Consider the following 19834-nt stretch of genomic DNA (forward strand, 5'->3'; position numbering starts at 1 on the left):
GAAGGGGTGAGTGGAGGGTGCCCAGGCAGGAGTGCCAAGCCGCTTCTCCCCTGACTTTATCCACCCCCGCTCACCCAAGAAACAAGATTCAGTGAGCTTGCAGAAATACATTAAATACACTTTATTTACATAGCATTAAACCTAGCTGGCTCTATGCCAATTGGTCCTGGTGCTGTGGTAGGGGAGTACTGCAGGTAGAGAGGGGTGAAACAGACTCCAGCTTTTAGTTTCTTAGCTCAGAAATTCCAGCAATTCCTGTAGCTCCTTGCAACCCCTCACGACCTCTGGGATGGACAGCAGAGTCTGGGAAGAGACACAGAATAGGCAGCTCAGAGTCATAGCCCCAGGAAGCACCCACTGAGTTAGCGGGGAGAAAACAAAAGCCACAGAGAAGCCTGCAACATTGCATTAGTTCAACTCCCTCCCTCTACCTCATAAATATGCTGAACAATGTCGTCAAGTTTCTTTAACTCCTTGTCAGAGCGCCGAAGATTCTCCTCCAGGATGTTTCTCTAGAAAGCAAATAAGTTGCTTAAGTCCTATGCTTAAAAGAACAGCATAGCTTGTGGGGCAAGGAGAATATGGCAGGGCTCTTGCTGGGTGTGGTGAGAAATGGACCCCCAGTGGCATGGGAATTCTTACATGGCTCTGGAACTTGACCATGAGTTTTTCCTTCTCATTTTTCATCTCCAGGAACATCACCCTCAGTTTGTCCACCTATAGGTATGTCCAGATCAGTAGGGGCACAGCCTAGGGTTTCCACCAGCTGCCCAGCTCCTCTGTTAACTCTAAGTCACCTCCTGGGAGAGCCACACTTTCTCCTGGATCCAGTTCGTGGCCATGGGCTGACAGGTGGGGTCCAGCTGGCCTGCCAGGGTCTCTTGGAGCACCTTAGTCTCTGTCTCCGCACGCCGAAGTGAGCGGGTAAGCTGGGTCACCTCCTCTCTAAGGCTCTGGGGATGAGAATGGAGAGGTACATAGTAGCCCTCAAAGGTCCTCTCCATCATTCCTATCCCATGCTGTGAACAAGGTAGACCAGGGGATCCAATTCCCACATTTGGGATCCTGGCTACCAGTGGCACAGAAGGCAGAGGGTCGGGCATCATGATGAACGTACTATGAGCTCGCCACTCTTGTCTATCTGTTCTAAAATCTTCTCGTTCTGCTGCTGTATCACTTCCTGGAGCTCCTTTTCATTCTGTGAAGGGAAGGGAGGTAAGAAGGCACTGAGAGAGCTGGCTTCTTTGTAGCCCTTGCCAGGAGATGGGATTTAGTGCCTAACCCATGCTCAGCCCAGGTTGCTACCAATTGATAACACTTTTCTTCCTCTAGGGCTGAGTCAGGCAAGGCACATCTCGGTGTTGAGAGAGCTCTGCTAGAGTTCCTGACTTCTAGGTCGGCCTAGGAGATGGGTCAGCCCATAGCTAATTCCCAAACATGTGAAATGTCTGACCCCAGGAAGGGCAAAACTAGGGCAGTGGTTGGAAAATCCCCACCACCCAGATTCCCGGAGAGACAGTGGTTCCCAGTGGGCCAGTACAGCTGCCCCAGTTCTTCGTCGCCCCACTTCTAAGCCCCTCCTTCACCTTGTAGCGCAAGCACAAGGCCTGGTTCAGCTTCTCTATGTCCGCCTCCTTTGCCTTCTGGGCTTCCTGATGCTGTTCTTCTTGGGCCTGTAGCCTAGCCTGCAGATCACAACTAGGGGAGAGAAGAATTCAGCATTATTCCTGTCCTCTCGAGGGCTAGCTGGGTCTTGATGTAAGGGGCTGACCTCTCTCACCAAGACTGCACTCCACTCACATCTTTCGCTGCAGAGTCCTGACAGCTTCTTCTTTAGACTCTTGCAGCAGGGAACACAGGCTCTGAAGCTCTAGAGTCATAGTACTCATTTCTTCCAGGCTTTTCTCCATGCCTGGGGTCTCTGAAAGGGAAAATCCTGATAGAGGTAGAGCCCTTTAGCTCTGAAAGGAAGGAGTGTGTAGCCATTATTTCCGCAACTCTTATCCATGTTCCCACCCATAGGATTTGGTGTCCAGAACATCACAGGTCCCAAAAGACAGAAATAAAATGAGCCCAAGTAGAATTGAGGTTTTTAGAGCAAAGCACTTTTCACTGCTTTAGTCTTTATCATCACTACTTGATCTAGAAATGAGGCAGGATCCCTGGAGCCCATCCTAACCTGTAGGCTGAGGGGAAACCATTGATGCAACTCGGGTGAAAGCACTCTTGTCACTTCCAAGCAAGGCCACCGGAGCTGACTCTGGCTCTAAAACAAAAACCAACCATGGTATAGGGCCCCTCTGGTGATCCAGTCAAGAATCTGCCGTAGTAGAAGCCAGGGAGAGGTCTGTGGGTGGGCATCTTTAACAGCTGAAGACATCAGCAGGGTCATAATTTTCCCACCCCTAATATCCAGGGCCTCTAACCTTTGTCTGCCATTGCTGTCAAGATGCTTCCCAAGAAGGTGCTGTCGGTGGACGGAGGGTGTTCCTGGGCAGAAGCACAGGCTGTGCTTTTCAGGAGGGTCTCGGGCTCAGCCTAAGGGCAAATTACAACAAAACATCAGCTGCTTTTCAGGGTAGTGATGTCCCTGGACCATAGCCTCACACATTCGTTTACATACTGTCTATGGCTGCTCTTGAACTACAAAGGCAAAGTTAAGTAGTTAAGGCAGAGACCACATGGCTGGCAAAGCTTAAAATATTTATTGCATTTCACTTTAAAGGAAAAGTTTGCCAAACCCAATTCTAGAGAGTGTCACCATCTTTCCAACCATCTAGACATTATTACCCACTCTCCCACCTTAATCCTACATCTAATTGGTCACAAGGTTCTATTACTTCTACTTCCTAAAAAAGTATTGGATTCATCCAAACCACCCCTCCTCTCTACCCTATCTATAACTGCCATTAGTTCAATCCTTCAAATCTGGCATCCTGCCTACTTCTGCAGCCTTGTCTCCTTGTCATTCTCACCCCAAAAACTCCTACACTCCAATTATAAAAAACTACTTCCAAGTCCCCAAACTTGCCACATTCCATGTAAGTAGTGCCTTGCCTTGTTTACCTATAGTCCCAGCATCTCACCCAAGTCTTGTTAGACTTGGGTAGACACCACAAAAAAGTATGCATAGTGCCTCTATGACTTTCATATACTGTTCCCTCTGCCTGGTGGGCCTTCCTATATAGTCACCCTTGACAAACTTCTTAAGCCATCCCAAGGACAGTTAAGACATCCTAACTCTCAAAGTTAGAACTAATGCTCCTTTCTCTGTGCTCCCACAGTGATCATCCATGCAGACCTCTATCATGATCACTGCAAGACTATGGATTCTTTTGCATTTCCTGCGTTCAGTACACAGTAGGGAAGAGGGTCAAATCATAAGCACCTTCAGAGTTCAAGATTTTGGTTGTACCTTTAACTGCTGAATAAGCTAATTAGCTCTGTATTCTGCAAGATGTTAACCATTTATAGTTTAGAGAGCACTGCAGGGAAGCCAAAGAAGCAAGACTAAATTTCTGCTTTCTTTAAACACAATGTAGTTGAAGAGACCAGATATCCAAGGAAAATTAATACAAGTGCAAGAGATCACTAAGTCTATGTGATGTGGGAACATTTCAAAGAAGAAGGTGAACTAGAGCAGCGGTCGACAACCTTTCGGACCTCACGGACCACCAGTGGTCTTCGGACCACCGGTTGGCAACTGCTGAACTAGAGAGTATTTTAATCGGAAAGTAAAAGGTATTTCCAGTTTGAAGACAGAGATGGATATGGTAACAGCCCAAGTCTAGGTGTGAATGGAGATGGGACATGTGTGTAGTGTATAGGATGTCTAGTCTAGTTGGAATAAAAGGTTCATAACAGGGAGGTAGGAGACACATAAATAAAAGTTTGAGTGACAGGTCGAAGAGGTCCTATAGCCAAATGAAAGTCACTGAAAGCCACAGAGATAGAACAAGAGTAGTGTTTTAGGAAAATAACTCTATACAATAAAGATACAACTGGAAAATCTGAGTAAGCTAGGAATAGAGGGGAACTTCCTCAACTTGATAAAGAATATTTACATGCCCTAGCCGGTTTGGCTCAGTGGATAGAGTGCTGGCCTGCAGACTGAGGGGTCTCAGATTCTGGTCAAGAGCACATGCCTGGTTTGTGGGCTCAATCCCCAGTAGGGGGCATGCAGAAGGCAGCCAATCAATGATTCTTTCTCATCATTGATGTTTCTATCTCTCTCTCCCTCTCCCTTCTTCTCTGAAGTAAATTATATATATATATATATATATATATATATATATATATATAGTCACAGCCAACCCTGTTAGGAACCTTGTTAGGAACCTATATATATATCTACAGCCCAGCTGGTGTGGCTCAGTGGTTGAGCGGTGACCCATGAACCAAGAAGTCACCAATTTGATTCCTGATCAGGGCACAGGCTCAGGTTGCAGGTTTGATCCCCAGCCAATCTATGTTTCTCTCTCATCAATGTTTCTATCTCTCTATCCCTCTCCCTTCCTCTCTCTCTCTCTCAAATCATTTAAAAAAAAATTTATCTACAAAAAACCTACAGCTAACATCATACTTAATGGTAAGAAACTTGAAACTTTCCCTTTAAGATCAGGTACAAAGCAAGGTTGTCCCCTCTCTCTCCTTTTCAACATTGTAGAGAAAGTTCTAACTAATGCAGTAAGACAAGAAAAGGAAACAAGAGATATGCAGATTGGGAAAGAAGAAATGAAACCATCTTTATTCAAAGATATGATTGGAAGGGAAGAGAAGGAACCCCCAGATCCTACCGTCTCCTTTAGTTTTGTGTGTAGGAAGAAGGTCAGGCTCTGTAGTTGCTCAGTCAGCACCCTTAGCTCTTGGGAATACTGGCGTGTCTTCTCCAGGTCTTTCTCCTGGTTCTCTGCTATGGTGCTAGCCAGTTTAGCCCTGAAATAAGGAAGGAACAGAGAGACCATGTGACCTTCTCTGAACACCTCTCCCAAATCCCACATAGAACTGCATTCAAAGAGGGAAACAAAAGGCTCTTGGACAATTCCATCCTTGGAGACGTTAGCTTCTAGAAGGGTTTCTGGGAAAGATAAGCACAAAAAGGTAGACATCTTACTTCAGGTTCTCTACAGTGTCCTTGAGGTCCTCACACTGCAGGCTGCGCTCCCGGAGCACTTCCAGCGTGCTTTTCAACTGACACTCAACCTGGCCCAGCTCCAAATGAGCGACCTGGTTCTCTTGGTCTGCAAACTGGGGAGATGGGAGATGGGAGAAGGAAGAAAGGAAAGGAGCGAGAAAGAGAGGGGAGAAAATGAATCTAAGTGGGACTTATTAGAGCCCTTGGGACAAAGGCATTTTCTAGTCTCCAGTCTCAAACCTCACCTCAATACCACCAGGTAAGAGTCACACTCCTGCCAGCTCCCCTGCCCCAGGCCATATTCCTTACCTCCAGAGTCTCCTTCAGGTCCTGCACCTCCTTGGCCAGGACAGCATGTTGTTGCTGCAGCTCTGCTTGTATGTGTTTTAGTGTCATCTCTTCCTTTTGCCATCTGCCAGAGACCTTACATTAGATCCCACTGGCCCAATATCCTGGGCACCTACTGCCACAATAACCTGATAGGAACTCACTGAGTAGCCTGCTTCTCGTTGCTCTGGGTAAGCTGGCAGAGCAGCTCATCCTTCATGGCCAGGTCCCGGGTACAGTGGGCATGCTGACTCTGTAGCTCTTGTAGCTGACTCTGCATGCTGGCCAGCATCTGTAGCTGAGCTCGGAGATCTAAACCAAAAGTATCCTAATCACACCATGTGGTCACCAGGCCAGCACCTCCCCACGCTTGTGCTCCAAACAAGTGTTCTAGAGCACTTTCTTGTTCTACTGCCACACCCCAAGCCTTAGCAGGGCACAACTGCTTACATGCATGCACACACACACCTGTTGCTAGGCGACTATTTTCCAACTCCAGTTGCTCTATTTGGCCTTTGCAGTCCTCTAACTGGGCAGAGACTTGTTCCAGCTCCCTGGAAACCTAGGAAGAAAAGATCATTTTCCTTCCACAGTTCCTCCAGAGTCGAGTGCCAGGACTTGGTCCAGCTTCTCTTTCTGGACAGAACAGCAAACCATCTTGCTCCTGGGCAGCAACACTGCAGCAAATAAGGCTGATCCTCAGGAAAAAGTAGAAACAGGAGAAAAGTTGTTGAAGAAGATGCTGAAGGACAAAGGAAATTACTAGACCCAAGGCCATCTTACAGGGAAGGAACCTGGATGGTCTCCAAACCCACAGGGTAGGAAGCCCAGTCCAGGGTAAGAGGCTACTCATTAGAAAGGCCTTCTGTAGAGAAGGAGGAAACCAGGCCTAAGCAGTCCCCACTCCTGGTTTGTACCTGCTGCTTTTCCTCAACTGCAGCATCACGTTCCTGTAGGGTCTGCCGGCTCTTGGCTGTGAGCTTCTCTGTGAGTTCTCGAGCCCGGCTCAGCAGAGCTGTCCATGTTATATACTACCCGGGGAAGCAAGCAGGTCAGTCAAGCACTCTTGAGGCAAGGTTCCTAACAGGGTTGGCTGTGACTAAAGGAGTGGTATGATGGTCCCAAATACTCACATCCTGTTGCATGGACATCCAGTCCTGTTGCAAGATTGAGGTAAAGCTTGCTGTCTCCTGAGCCACCTCTTCTTGCTCAGTATGAAAACCTACCTATACGAGAAGAAGTGCCTATGGAAGGGCTCCCTTCCTCTGGATACAACAAAGTGGGGGTAAATGACCATGCTCCCCGTGACTCAGCCTGGATCTCAATAAAGAAAATGCACTCAAATTACCAGTTGGGTCTGGGTCTCCTTCAAGAGTCCTCTGAATTCCCCCAGGGATGCCAGGTTCTGTTGCAACTGGCTGATGCGTTGACTGGCATGTGCACAGAAAGCCTCTAGCACCGACTCTGCCTGTTTAGGGAAGGGGTTGTGAGGATACGGTGGGCAGAGGAGGGAAACAGCACCAAAAGCCTCGCTATCTGGCACATCAGTTTAATTCATTATTCTCCAGGGCAGGCAATTCCCAGGCCCCTCATGTCTGTCTCAAGTAAATTTGTGTTCCTGCAGGAACCCTGAGGAAAAGACCTCCCACATCCAGGAACAGAAGCCTGACACCTTACCGCATCCTTGCCTCTGAGGGCCATTTCCTCTCCGTGCTTTGCCTCCTCCCTTTCTGTTTTGAGACTCTGGAGCCTTGCCCTCAATTTCTTCAACACATCAAAACAGCAGGAGACCAAGGTTTCTGTGCGCCGAGACTACAAGATAAGAATCAGACGCTGTCTGGTTCCTTCTTTTGGCTTTCGGTCCCACCAGAGGCCTCTGCCTTCATCGTCATACTGCTTACCTCCTGACTCACAGTAGTTTTATCTTCTTCTAAGTGCAACAGAGACAGGTAAAGCAAGGATATCAGCTCTTTAGAGACCAGAACCCATGACTGCTGTAGAGGAAAAGGTGGTTAGCCTAGATCAAATAAAGTCACTAAGCAGGAAAACACTAACCCCAATTTCAAGCTCCAATTAGGAGGAGATGTTCTTTTTAAAAAAAATATTTTTTTATTGCTTTCAGAGAGGAAGAGGGAGATCGAAACATCAATGATGAAAGAGAATCATTGATCAGCTGCCTCCTGCATGCACCCCACCAGGGATCGAGCCTGCAACCCGGGCATGTGCCCCTGACCAGAATCAAACCCTGGACTCTTTAGTCCGCAAGCCGACGCTCTATCCACTGAGCCAAACCAGCTAGGGCAAGGAGAAGATGTTCTTTTTTTTTTTTTTTAAATATATTTTATTGATTTTCTTACAGAGAGAAAGGGAGAGGGATAGAGAGTTAGAAACATCGATGAGAGAGAAACATCGATCAGCTGCCTCCTGCACACTCCCTACTGGGAATGTGCCCGCAACCAAGGTACATGCCCCCGACCGGAATCAAACCTGGGACCCTTGAGTCCACAGGCCGACGCTCTATCCACTGAGCCAAACTGGTTAGGGTGAGAAGATGTTCTTAACAAAGGTTTGGAGACCTTCCTCCCTTCATACCATGGCTGATTACCACCATTGGCTCCATTCTTGATTTTCACAGGTGACCCAGTGGTGGTATAAGGTCAATCAACACTTACCATGACATTCCTGGTCTGCTGCAAAGTCTGTCCAATCTCTCGGTTTCCGTGAAGATGCTCCAGTTTCTTATTTATCTAGGCAGAGAAACAGAGTTGTTCCTTTTGCATAGACAGCATGCATCACCAGTACCTCATTTCCCCTCCTACCCACTGAGATACAGGAGCCTCTCCTATTAAAAACAGAAGCAAGGTCACAGTTTGACAAAGTCAAGTCAGAAAAATATCCAGATGTAGGTAAAAATTTCCTTTTTATAGTAACTTTTATTTCTAATTATAAAGATAGTGTCTATTGTAAAATTTTGGAAATACAGACGTGACTAAAATGGAAAAAGAAATCACTGCATAATTTATTTTACCTCATCTCAAAGCCTCTCAGAGGTTATCTGAACTCTGATTTCCTTTCTTTAAAAACTTGAACTTATGTTAAACTTCATTTCCCATGTTATTAAAAACTCTTCATAAACATACTTTTAAATGACTGAAGAATATCCCATCTTATGGATATACCATTATTTTTTTATTATATTTTTTCTTTTTTTTTAAGTTACCATATCTATGCAGAATTTTTTTTCTTAGGATATATTATCCCTAGAAGTGAAGTTACCGGTCAAAAAGTTTGAACTGCTTTGAGGGTCTTACTTGAATGTCCTTCAAAAAAAGGCTGAACCAACTTATATCCTACTGACAGCAGGACAATGCTTACCAGCGTTATCTATTTTATTCTTTGCTATTTTGTCAGAAGAAAATTGCATCATTGTTTCATTTCTCTGATCACCAGTAATGATAACCTTCTCAAATATTTATTAGTCACTTTTATTTTCTTATTCTCTAAGTGTTCATTATCTTGGGGTAGACAAAAATCTTAGTGTGCTATGTAGAGTAGACATGTATGATCTCAAATGCAGCAGAGCTATGGAAAGACTTAAAAGTTCGGACAGAAAAGTGGGGAGCCTTCATTACTGCTGAAAGGCAGCCATCATCTGGGAAAAAAACGACTGCTGGAAGAGCAGTGCTGAGTCACGACGTTATAGCAGTCTGGACTTAAGGGGGCAGATCTCTTGGAGTCCATCGCTCCTTTCCCCAGCAAAGCAGTCATCATTCCCTCCTGTGTCGTGCAGTAAGGCACGGAGTACCCCATGAGCCCCGGACAAGGCGCACACACTGTTCAGAGCTGAGCAGTCAGGCAGGTGATAAGATTAGTGTGAAGGAGGAAGCCAAGCGGCAAGGACATGGCACTGCGATGGGGAATGGCTGAAGGTGCTGTCATTTCCTCCTCTTTGGTTCTGCTTCAGTGGCCTCCAAAGGGATTTGGAAAGCTTCAGCGGAAGAGGTACAAGGCTGACTCAGGGACAGGGAACCAGGTCAAAGACAAGAGGAAAGGATACAAAAATAAGGAAACGCAGGAGAAAAACTGAGCAGCTAAAGAAATGATAAGCCTATGGTTTCCAGGATTTGGGCAAAAGGTGAAGTCATTGTTTGAGGATATTTTCAACCCAGAGGAGATCTTTGGGCATTTGGAGAACATCTCTTTTTTATTATTTTATTTTAGAGGACTTTTATTAAAGCTGGGGACAGTGAAACAAGAAAGGGCTGGGGAAATGAGTCTAGGCTGGTCTGCTTTGGCTCACTAAGAAGTCAGAGAAAAGGGGGCTTTGAGGACAGGTTCAGGGGGTTTGCCTGGGACGAGCTGCAACTCCCACTGTCCAATACTGCAATGGTTGCAAGTCTCCTGGGGTCCCTTAGAGTTTAGGAGATGCACGCCTGTGGGGGAGGTTGAGGGGGAGGAGGGAGGGGGATGGAGAAGGAGAAGAGGAAGGGGAAAGGGAAGGAGAAGGTATAGGCATGCTCCTGGGAGGGTGCCCACACCTGGAGAACATCTCTTTTTAGCAGGAACTACCACTTAATCTCACCAGCCACAATACTGAGACTCTCAATTCCCTCCCCTGACACCATTCTCTTCCTTCCTCAGTCTGTGTTGTCACAGCTAGAGTCCTCTACAACACTCTTCTTTAAACTTTTTCTTCTCATATCTGTTATAATAATTTTGAAGACTGAGTGCCCTTAAGTTTAAATTGTTATAAAGGCTGTCATTTCTACCATATTATAAATATTGACAGTTTGAAATAAAACTATTAAATCACTCTTACATATATACAATGGTATAAATACATACACCAGAATGATTTAATACCTATTTTATACCTTTAAAAATACATGAACAAGCTTTTTAAACAGTAAGAAATTTTACATCATCCCTTTTTCTTCTTTATGTGTATTTTTACTCCTCTCAGAATTTTATCCTATACTTTAAAGTCTGTTATTAATCAATATATCTGCAACAACAAAAGTTCAAAATTTAAATTACTTTTAAATTCCTCTGACCATAAGCTTTTATGTGAAAAAAATTTCCTTTAGAGAAATATTCTTAACAGTTGTATACTAATCATTGTATTATAATTTTAATAAAATCACAAACATACCTAGTAAAAATTTTTTTTTAAATCCTCACCCAAGGATTATTTTTTTCCATTGATTTCTACAGAGTGAAAGGGAGAGAGAAGGGGGAGAGAGAGAAAGAGAAACATAGATGTGAGAGAGACACATTGGTTGCTTCCCACACACACCCCTACCTAGACTGGGGAACCCTGCAACCTGGCCATGTCCCCTGACCAGGAATTGAACTGTGACCTCCTGGTTCATGGATCAATGCTCAACCACTGAGCAACACCAGCCAGGCCACAAATATTTTCTATTATTCGATTACTATCCCTTGACAATGTAAGATTCAGGATAGGCAGTAAATATGGTCTTCTTTAGTTAAGTGGGCAAGGGCAATTGAGAATGGAGAAATAGGAAAGCAAAAAAATTAGCAGAATACATTTGGAAGATGAAGATATAGAAACTGATTCTTTTAAAACTATCCTTGCTTGTATTCCCTTAACCCTTTGAGTGCCAACCAATATCCTAGGAACTATGCTAAAATTGCCAAGGCATTTTTGCTGATTTTACAGCAGTTTAGGAAAAAAATTATGAATCGCAAGTAAATGAAGTTACATATTTAAAAACTTAAGGAAACCTTTACTACATTGACATATTTAGCAATATCATCATCACTAATAAAAGCAGACTTAGAACTGGACGCCATTTCGAAGCTTTGATAGCACTCCGGGCACTTTTGGCGAAAGACAGGAGGAGCGCGATCGCGATCCCCGGCACTCTAGGGGTTAACAGTGGTTCTCAACCTTCTGGCCCTTTAAATACAGTTCCTCATGTTGTGACCCTCCCAACCATAAAATTATTTTCGTTGCTACTTCATAACTGTGATGTTGCTACTGTGATGGATCGTAATGTAAATATCTGATATGCAGGATGGTCTTAGGCGACCCCTGTGAAAGGGTCGTTCGACCCCCAAAGGGGTCACGACCCACAGGTTGAGAACCGCTGCCTTAGAAAGTCCTGATGAACCCCAGGGGTATAGTGAGTACCTACAGCTTTAACGAATTTTCCAGATCCACAGCTTTTACATATTCTAAGGTGCCTCCTTTGCCCTCTGGCAGTTTATCAGTCTAAATTCTGAGAAAGAGGGCCCACTGGGATCCTCCACAATTTGGAAGTAACCTCCTTACCCCACTGCGAGAGGTGTCAGTTGTGTCAGTCTGTGTGCTACTATCCTGAACTTCTGGGTGAGGGGTGGTCAACTGGCTCTTCCAATTCCGCAGCGGGCGAGAGAGAACCTCCAGAATGAGAAGAGAGTTCATCAAGTTATCTTCCAGGTCGCGTCGAGATAAGGCGGTCAGATCTGGAGGGTGGCTGCAGCAGAAAGAGAACATGAGGAGAAAAAAGATAGGGGAAGGGATGGCAGTGGCAGGTCCGGGTTAATGAAGCCGAGGAGGCAGCAGGATATTGGGACACTTACTTCCCCCATAGGAGATGCTCCCTCTCAGAAGCACTGTCCTTGGTGCCCAGCAGGCCTGTCTGGGATGTGTTTGTGCTCTTCTCCTGTGGCGGTACTGGGGGAGTAAACCAAGTCCCCACCGAGCAAGTAGAGAAAGGAGCAGTGCCCGTGGCAGCGTCCTGAAGCGCAGAGGGAAGGGAGAGGCTCTGGCGGAGGTTTTCCAGCATGACCGAAGTGTTTACACCTTTTTCCAGCCAGGCCAGTGGGGACATCCAAGGCCCTGTGTCAGAGATGAGAATCCTGCCAGCATCTTCTACGGCTGGGCCCGGGGCTGCCTGGGATTCCATTTCTCCTGGATTTGGAGTCAGGCAGGTGGACGGAATATCTTGCGTATTTGAGACAAGTGTTTGATCTCTCAGTTCAGCCTCCTCGGGGAGTATGGAAAAGCTCACTTCTCTTTCCTCTGTAGCTCTGTGCTCTACAATATCCTGCCCTGAGTCCACATGACTGACAGGGAAATCCGCTGGAAAGGCAGTTGAAGGGGGAAGACAGCGCATGGAGGAAGGCAAGAAGGCATTACTTTCAGAAGACACTAAGTCCTCAGGCACAGTCTCAGTTTTACTGTCCCTCAGGCTTTCCTTGGAACAGGGTAGCTGTTGCTCAGAACAGGGATTTGGTGGATACTCCAATAGATGGGATGGAGGGTCCTGAAATGTAAGTTTCTCAGGCATAGCAGGAACAACTTCTGAAAAGCTGTCTTTCATGCAGGGTTCCACCCCATTTCTCAGCAGATCTCCTGGCCTCAAAGGCTCATCCAGAGAAAAACTGTTTGTCTCTGCTATGGTATTTAAATGAGCCTCAAGTGTAATGTCTTGCTGCTGCCCTCCTGCAGAGGGTACAAGGACCATGGTTTTAACCGCATTGTTTTCCACTGGGTCTACTGCTTCCTCAGATGTTTTGGGAGTAGAGTTGTTTTGGGGAATCAGATTTAGGAGCTGCTCATCTGATTCATGTTGACAAGCTTCTAGCCACTTTGAGGGATGGCTGAACTGTTCTGATGGGGAGTCTGTCATCTCAGCATTTTCAAAATCCAGTGGAGATGAGTTGTTGCTGCCCTCCTGCCAAAGAAAACAAAAGTAGTTGACTAAGGCAATCAATTCCGGTTCTCAACATACAGTGATAGGTGAAAGATACTGTTCAACTTTGAAAAAGAATAAGAGTTCTCATGACCTCTGCTTAGGTAAGATCTTGGCTAAGCCTTGCCCCTCAGAGACCCAATAGCAGGGAAAGAAAAGCTAGGAAGCTATTTTGGATCCTTCCAAGTGAATCCACCTATAGTAAAAGCAAGGCTGAGATAATTTATCTATATCAAAGTGGCCCCACTCCTCGTAAATTCTAACTCCAATTCACTTCTAGGGGGAACAGGTAAGAGGGGGTCCCTAGGCTCAAGCTGTGTTAGAATCTAGAGTTGGTCCAAGATTTTTCTCCTTCTCCAACAGAGTTAGAGAGCACTTGGCCCACAGAGATCCATGGACCCTAGGGAGAAAGGGCAACATCAACCTGTGCCAGTAACCTAGTCTCCTTGACCACAAGAGCTGAGGGCATCCTGAATACATGGGTTGAATCCATTGAACAGTTGGGATTTGAAGGGCTCTAGTCTTTGTAGCAGAGGAGAATAAAGAGCAGAGAGACTTCCTCTAGTGCCCTAATAAGAGACTAACAACCTCCCTACTGCTAGTTCACAAGGACCACTGCACCTTCTACCACTTGCAGGGTTGCTGCTCCTGAGACTCAATGAACAAGAAAAGAAAATACACATGCACTTAAGTGGACCTAACTTCCTTTTCTTGTTCAACATACAAAATTACTTTATTGGTAGATCACAAAATAATTCTCATTATGTGTAGTAGTTATGTTCTATAAAGTCTCTGTGAACACTTAATTAGCAAATACTGAACTGCTGCTCCTAGGGGAAATATAGGGTATGTTCTAAATTTCCTAGCAAACATTTTCATTAACCAATGAACTCAAATCTTATTTTATATGTGTTTTTGTTCTAAAACACCTTATTTAATATATATTGTTGATTCATTAACATTGAAGTCACAGCCAACATCACTGATGCCTGAATGAAGCTTATCTAACTCATATAACGCACATCATAGCTTTCTTGCACTTAGGAACACTAGCCAGCACTTCATCACTTATGTTTGGGGGTCATTTAAAACAGTGAAATAACCAACTAAAAACACAAAATTCGAAAACCATGGCACTAAAATAGATCATGAGAAAGACATTTGTTTACAGTATGACCACTAAAACAAGAAGACAAAATGTCACCTTGTTCAACCTCAGCTAGGGAATGTGTGTTTAAGGCGCTTCCTTTTTTTTTTTTCTTCTCTGCATGTCCAAAAGTGTTGCAAATATTGATTTTGAGATTACAAATAACTTTTAGTGAGGTGAATTCACAAATACTGAATCCACAAATAATGAGGTTTGACCGTATCCATTTCTCTGCATGCTGTTCTCATTTAACAATGTGCAAATCCCTCCATGTCAACAAAAAGCACACAAATGTAAAAACCATTGCACTAAATAGTTGGTGTAGAACTAATCCATAAGCTTCTATGGTGTGCATGAATCATAATTCATTTACAAATGGTCATTTGTTTCCACTTCTGTTTTGCTTCTACAAACAGTGCTAACATAAATAGCTATGTACATATAGTATTGCCTCTGTCAGCTGTCTGATCTCTGTCTGTGAGTCCATGTTAGAGGAAGACTACTAATCAAAATGACAGCATTTTCCTCTAACTTGGTAAAGATTAAACGGGGGATGAGGTGATAAAATCTAACAGCTAAATAGAGGTCCAGATTCTCAGTGGATTTCCTTTAACCACCCCAGAGCACCTCTCTGTTGGCCTGGATAGCTGTAAATAGATGTCACTAAGGTAGAAGACTTCATTATCGTTATTAATTACGTTCCAGCTCTGGCCCTCAGTTCCTCTGAGCTGTCGGCCTCGGCAGAGAGCCCAGTGGAGAAGCTGGCCAGACGCATCTCACCTGCAGCCCCAGTTTGCACAATGATGGGGTCAGCGAGTAGCATATCCCAGGCCCTTTCGCAGAGCTGGTGAGAGCTTCGGGCTGCAGGTTAAGTTCGCGGAGAGGCGTTCTCACAGGTGGTTCTCCCTAAGAAAGAATGAGACGGTGTGAGGAAGCCTGTGCTCTCAGCCCGCTCCCCACCCTCCCCGCTAAGAAGCTCAGGGCTCAGGGCTCCTACCCAAGAGGCGCTGAAGCTCCAGGACCCAGGAAACACTCCACGCGCCCCCGCCCCCGCCCCAGGCTGGACCCAGCTGTCTCTCTCCTTGAGGCTCTCCGCTCACCGGTTGGGGCGATGGCGACAGGCTCAGTTCTTTCACCCGCCACATCTTCGACACAGAACACAGACCGATCACCTCGCAAACCGAGAGGTGACGGCTAGCTCACCCGTCGTCTTCATTTTAAAACTGCTCCGCGCTTCCGGATTGGCTGCGAAGCCCCAGTGCGTCAGTCTGGCGCGTCCGCTCGGGGCTCCAGACTGGTGGGCGGCGGGCGGAGGGCGGGGCCAGCGCAGGCCACGCCCCTCCCTGCCAGGGTTGCGCGCGTTCTCTAGGCGGACTCCTCACCGCAGACGCGGGCGGGAGGGCCGGACGCGCGCCCACCTGAGGCCAGTACGCAGCCTCACCTCGGGGAGGGTACGGAGGTAGCTGGAAAGTCAAGGAGCCCATCCCCTCGGCCGCCAGTGGGCCACCCTCTCACCCAGTCAGTAAAGTTGGTTTTCCTCAGTTACCTCAGCCTCAGCCGGGACCAGAAAACCGGCCTGGAGTCTTGAAGGGAAAGGTGAGTGGAGCGTTTTTTACTTCGGCTGAGATGTTAGTTCTCAACCCGCGCAGTAATTTCGTCGCTTCAAATGTCTAGTGTTTTCGTGGGACTCACCTCAGGGCCTGCGGCGAGTTGATTGGAACAATAGTTAACATGTATTGAACATTTACTATGTACCTGGCACTGTTACAGATGCTTTACACATATTAATTAGCTCCTTTAATACTCATACCGATCAATAAAGTAGGTGCTGTAAACATCCCCACTTTACAGATGAAGGAACTGAGTCATAGACCATGAAACGGGCCCCACGCCCCGCAGGTGGTAAATGGCAGTCCAGATTCCAGCCCACAACTACCAGCTACATTGCCTGCCACTTCAGTCCCCTCTGGGTGGGAAATGCAGCCTAGCTATTGAAGGTAGAATTGAGTTTGGGGAACAGTTAAAGGTAAGTATCTATAATAATAAAAGTGCAATATGCTAATTAGACCAGACAGCGGGATGTCCTTCCCCACGACCTTCCAGATGAAGCCGGGACTGCAAGGGCCCAGCCCCTTGCAGGAATTTTGTGCATCGGGTCTCTAGTTTAGAGATAATAGTTTATGATAAAATACTTTCCTTTGAACACTTATAGCACCTTATTTACACTCTGAAGTCTGAATGAATTTGGAAAAGGCAATATATAATCCAAAGAGGAGGAACTATGATGTTAGGAGCTGCAGGGCCCACAGGGGATGTGTTCCCTTAGAACTGTGCTGTCCAGGACCGTAGCAACTAGCCACATGAGGCTACTGAACACTTCAAGTGTGGCCAATCCAAATTAAGATGTTATAGGCATAAAGGAAAAAAAAGAAAAAGATACTATAGGCATAAAAATACAAACTATGTTTCAAAGACTTTATATTAAAAAAGAATGTAAAATATTTTCTAAATATTGATTATATGTTGAAATATTTTAGCTATATTGGTTTAAATAAAATACATTAAAATTAATTTCACCTGCCCTAACTGGTTTGGCTCAGTGGATAGAGCGTCGGCCTGCGGACTCAAGGGTCCCAGGTTCAATTCTGGTCAAGGCCATGTACCTTGGTTGCAGGCACATACCCAGTGGGGAGTGTGCAGGAGGCAGCTGATCGATGTTTCTAACTCTCTATCCCTCTCCCTTCCTCTCTGTAAAAAAAATCAATAAAGTATATTTTTAAAAAATTAATTTCACCTGTTTCTTTTTTTTAAAATATATTTTATTGATTTTTTACAGAGAAGAAGGAAGAAGGATAGAGAGCTAGAAACATCGATGAGAGAGAAACATCGATCAGCTGCCTCTTGCACACCCCCCAGTGGGGATGCGCCCGCAACCAAGGTACATGCCCTTGACCGGAATCAAACCCAGGACCCTTGAGTCCGCAGGCCGATGCTCTATCCACTGAGCCAAACCGGTTCAACTCACCTGTTTCTTTTTACCTTTTTAGTGTAGCTACTAGCAAATTTAAAATTACTAATGCGACTTACATTTCTATTGGACAGCACTGCTCTAGAAACATAATAGCCCCCAACTGCAGGCACTAGAACAGTGATGGCGAACCTTTTGAGCTCGGCATGTCAGCATTTTGAAAAACCCTAACTTAACTCTGGTGCCGTGTCACATATAGAAATTTTTTTGATATTTGCAACCATAGTAAAACAAAGATTTATATTTTTGATATTTATTTTATACATTTAAATGCCATTTAACAAAGAAAAATCAACCAAAAAAATGAGTTTGCGTGTCACCTCTGACACGCGTCTCATAGGTTTGCCATCACTGCACTAGAATTAACAGTTGCTTGAATGGAAAACTGGGAGAAAGAACGTTAGAGCACCAACTTAAGTCTGGGATTTCCCAAGACTTAGCAGAAGGAATCCCAAGGTATATTGGTATGTACTTCTGGTTTAAAAAGAGTCAACAGCCCTAGCCGGTTGCTCAGTGGTTAGAGCGTCAGCCCAGGGACTGATGGGTCTCAGGTTTGATTCTGGGTAAGAGCACATATACCTCAGTTGCAGGCTCAATCCCCGGCCCTGGTCAGGGTGCAGGAGGCAACCAATCAATGTGTGTCTCCCACATTGATATTTCTCTCTCTCCCCCACCCTTTCACTCTCTAAAAAAAAAAAAAAAAATCAATGGACCCTGCCAGTGTGGTTCAGTGGTTGAGCATTGACCCATGAACCAAGAGGTCACCAGTTTGATTCCTGGTCAGGGCACATGCCCGGGTTTCGGGATCGATCCCCAATAGGGGGCACGTGGGAGGCAGCTAATCAGTGTTTCTATCTCTCTATCCACCTTCCTTCCTCTCTAAAATAATCTATATATATATAAAAGCCTAATATGCAAAGTGTCCCCTCGAGAGTTCAACCAGGAATTCAATTGCTCGCTATGACGTGTGCTGACTACCAGGGGACGGCATGGAATGAAAGAAGACCCTGGCCAGCAGCCGGCAGCTGGGGAAGGGAGGCCCCAGCTGACAGCCAGCAGCCGCTAGGGACCCTACCCATGCATGAATTTCGTGCACTGGGCCTCTAGTCTATAATAAAAGTGTAATATGCTAATTAGACCGGATGTCCTTCTGGACGAGGCAGCCGCCACTGGTGGCTGCAAGGGAGAGATCCAGGCAGCCGCAGCTGCAAAGGCCTACTCTTGCACGAATTTTGTGCATCGGGCCTCTAGTCAATAATAATAAATATTTAAAATTATTTTTTTAAATGCTTGAATAGGAATGCTTAGCCCTTGTTGCAGTTGGTATGTCTGATGCCAGGTGTATAGCCAAAAGGATATGGTGTTTCCAGCAGCAAATTAGGGATATGGAGGGGTAGATGTGAGAGGGAAAATATCATTGTAAATAGGTAACATAAACAGAATTCGTTTCTTGGTGTATAATAATTTTTTTTTAATTTGCTGTTTTTTATTTATTTTGTTTTTTTTTTTATATTTTTTATTGATTTTTTACAGAGAGGAAGGGAGAGAGATAGAGAGCTAGAAACATCGATGAGAGAGAAACATCGACCAGCTGCCTCCTGCACATCTCCCACTGGGGATGTGCCCGCAACCCAGGCACATGCCCTTGACCGGAATCGAACCTGGGACCCTTCAGTCCACAAGCCGACGCTCTATCCACTGAGCCAAACCGGTTTCGGCTAATTTGCTGTTTTTTAAATTATAAAAATAGATACTTGTTACAGCAAATGAAACAATAAAATGCAAGGATGTATTAAAGGCAAAGCTCCCCTGCCCGAAGTAACCAAAGTGTGTACACTTTTATAAACATATATGCATACGTGTGTTTCATTTACATACACATACATTTTTTTAAAATATTTTTTTATTGATTTCAGAGAGAGAGGGAGAGGGAGAAAGAGCTAGAAACATCAACAATGAGAATCATTGATCAGCTGCCTCCTGCATGCCCCATACTGGGGATTGAGCCCACATCCTGGGCATGTGCCCTGACTGGGAATCGAACCACGACCTTCTGGTTCATAGGTTGATGCTCAACCACTCAGCCACACCAGCTGGGCGACACACACATTTATTTTATCCACAAAATTAACTGATATGCAGACTGGGGTCTCTGGGATTGAGAGCTAGTGCCTTTCTATTTTTTCTGTTCTCTTTCCACTTGCATTACTCCTCTCTTCCTTCCATTCTTTTTCATGTTCTTTCTCTCTCTCACACACACACACATATACACACAAGGTTGGGAAAGAAGGCATTGAGTTCTTTACAAAAATTTGACATAATTTCTTACACTTATGCATTTCTTTATCAATGTCTTGTATAGAGCCTCTAAGTCAACTGATATAGATCTGATTGACTTGTCACTTCATATTCCTTGCCCTTAAAAAAAAACGTTTTCTGATTTGTAAGAGTTCTCTGTTTATAGACATTAAAAAATATATATATCTTTATTGATT

At 45.1% G+C, this 19834-nt stretch overlaps 1 protein-coding gene across 2 annotated transcripts; it reads right to left on the bottom strand.

Annotated features, from left to right (window-relative positions):
* Positions 1-102: 102 nt before the first annotated feature.
* On the bottom strand, positions 103-15561 carry SPAG5 (sperm associated antigen 5). 2 transcript variants are annotated; one of them, XM_014461573.2, is made up of 24 exons: positions 15412-15561; positions 15092-15217; positions 12050-13146; positions 11760-11943; positions 8134-8208; positions 7363-7455; positions 7139-7273; positions 6810-6929; positions 6595-6687; positions 6379-6492; positions 5930-6023; positions 5626-5773; positions 5444-5546; positions 5114-5247; positions 4797-4935; positions 2427-2538; positions 2180-2266; positions 1801-1921; positions 1587-1698; positions 1118-1198; positions 798-953; positions 643-717; positions 432-512; positions 103-303 (listed from the first exon to the last, which is right to left on the bottom strand). In XM_014461573.2, exons 1-24 carry the CDS (start codon positions 15454-15456, stop codon positions 232-234), a joined length of 3597 nt encoding a protein of 1198 aa, XP_014317059.1. In that variant the 5' UTR covers positions 15457-15561; the 3' UTR covers positions 103-231. The 2 variants fall into 2 exon arrangements, with proteins under 2 accessions (XP_014317059.1, XP_014317060.1); XM_014461574.2 differs by having other exon boundaries at positions 107-303; positions 7363-7452.
* Positions 15562-19834: the final 4273 nt, after the last annotated feature.

Source organism: Myotis lucifugus, unplaced genomic scaffold, assembly GCF_000147115.1.
Source record: "Myotis lucifugus unplaced genomic scaffold, Myoluc2.0 scaffold_157, whole genome shotgun sequence".
Lineage (NCBI taxonomy): Eukaryota > Metazoa > Chordata > Mammalia > Chiroptera > Vespertilionidae > Myotis > Myotis lucifugus.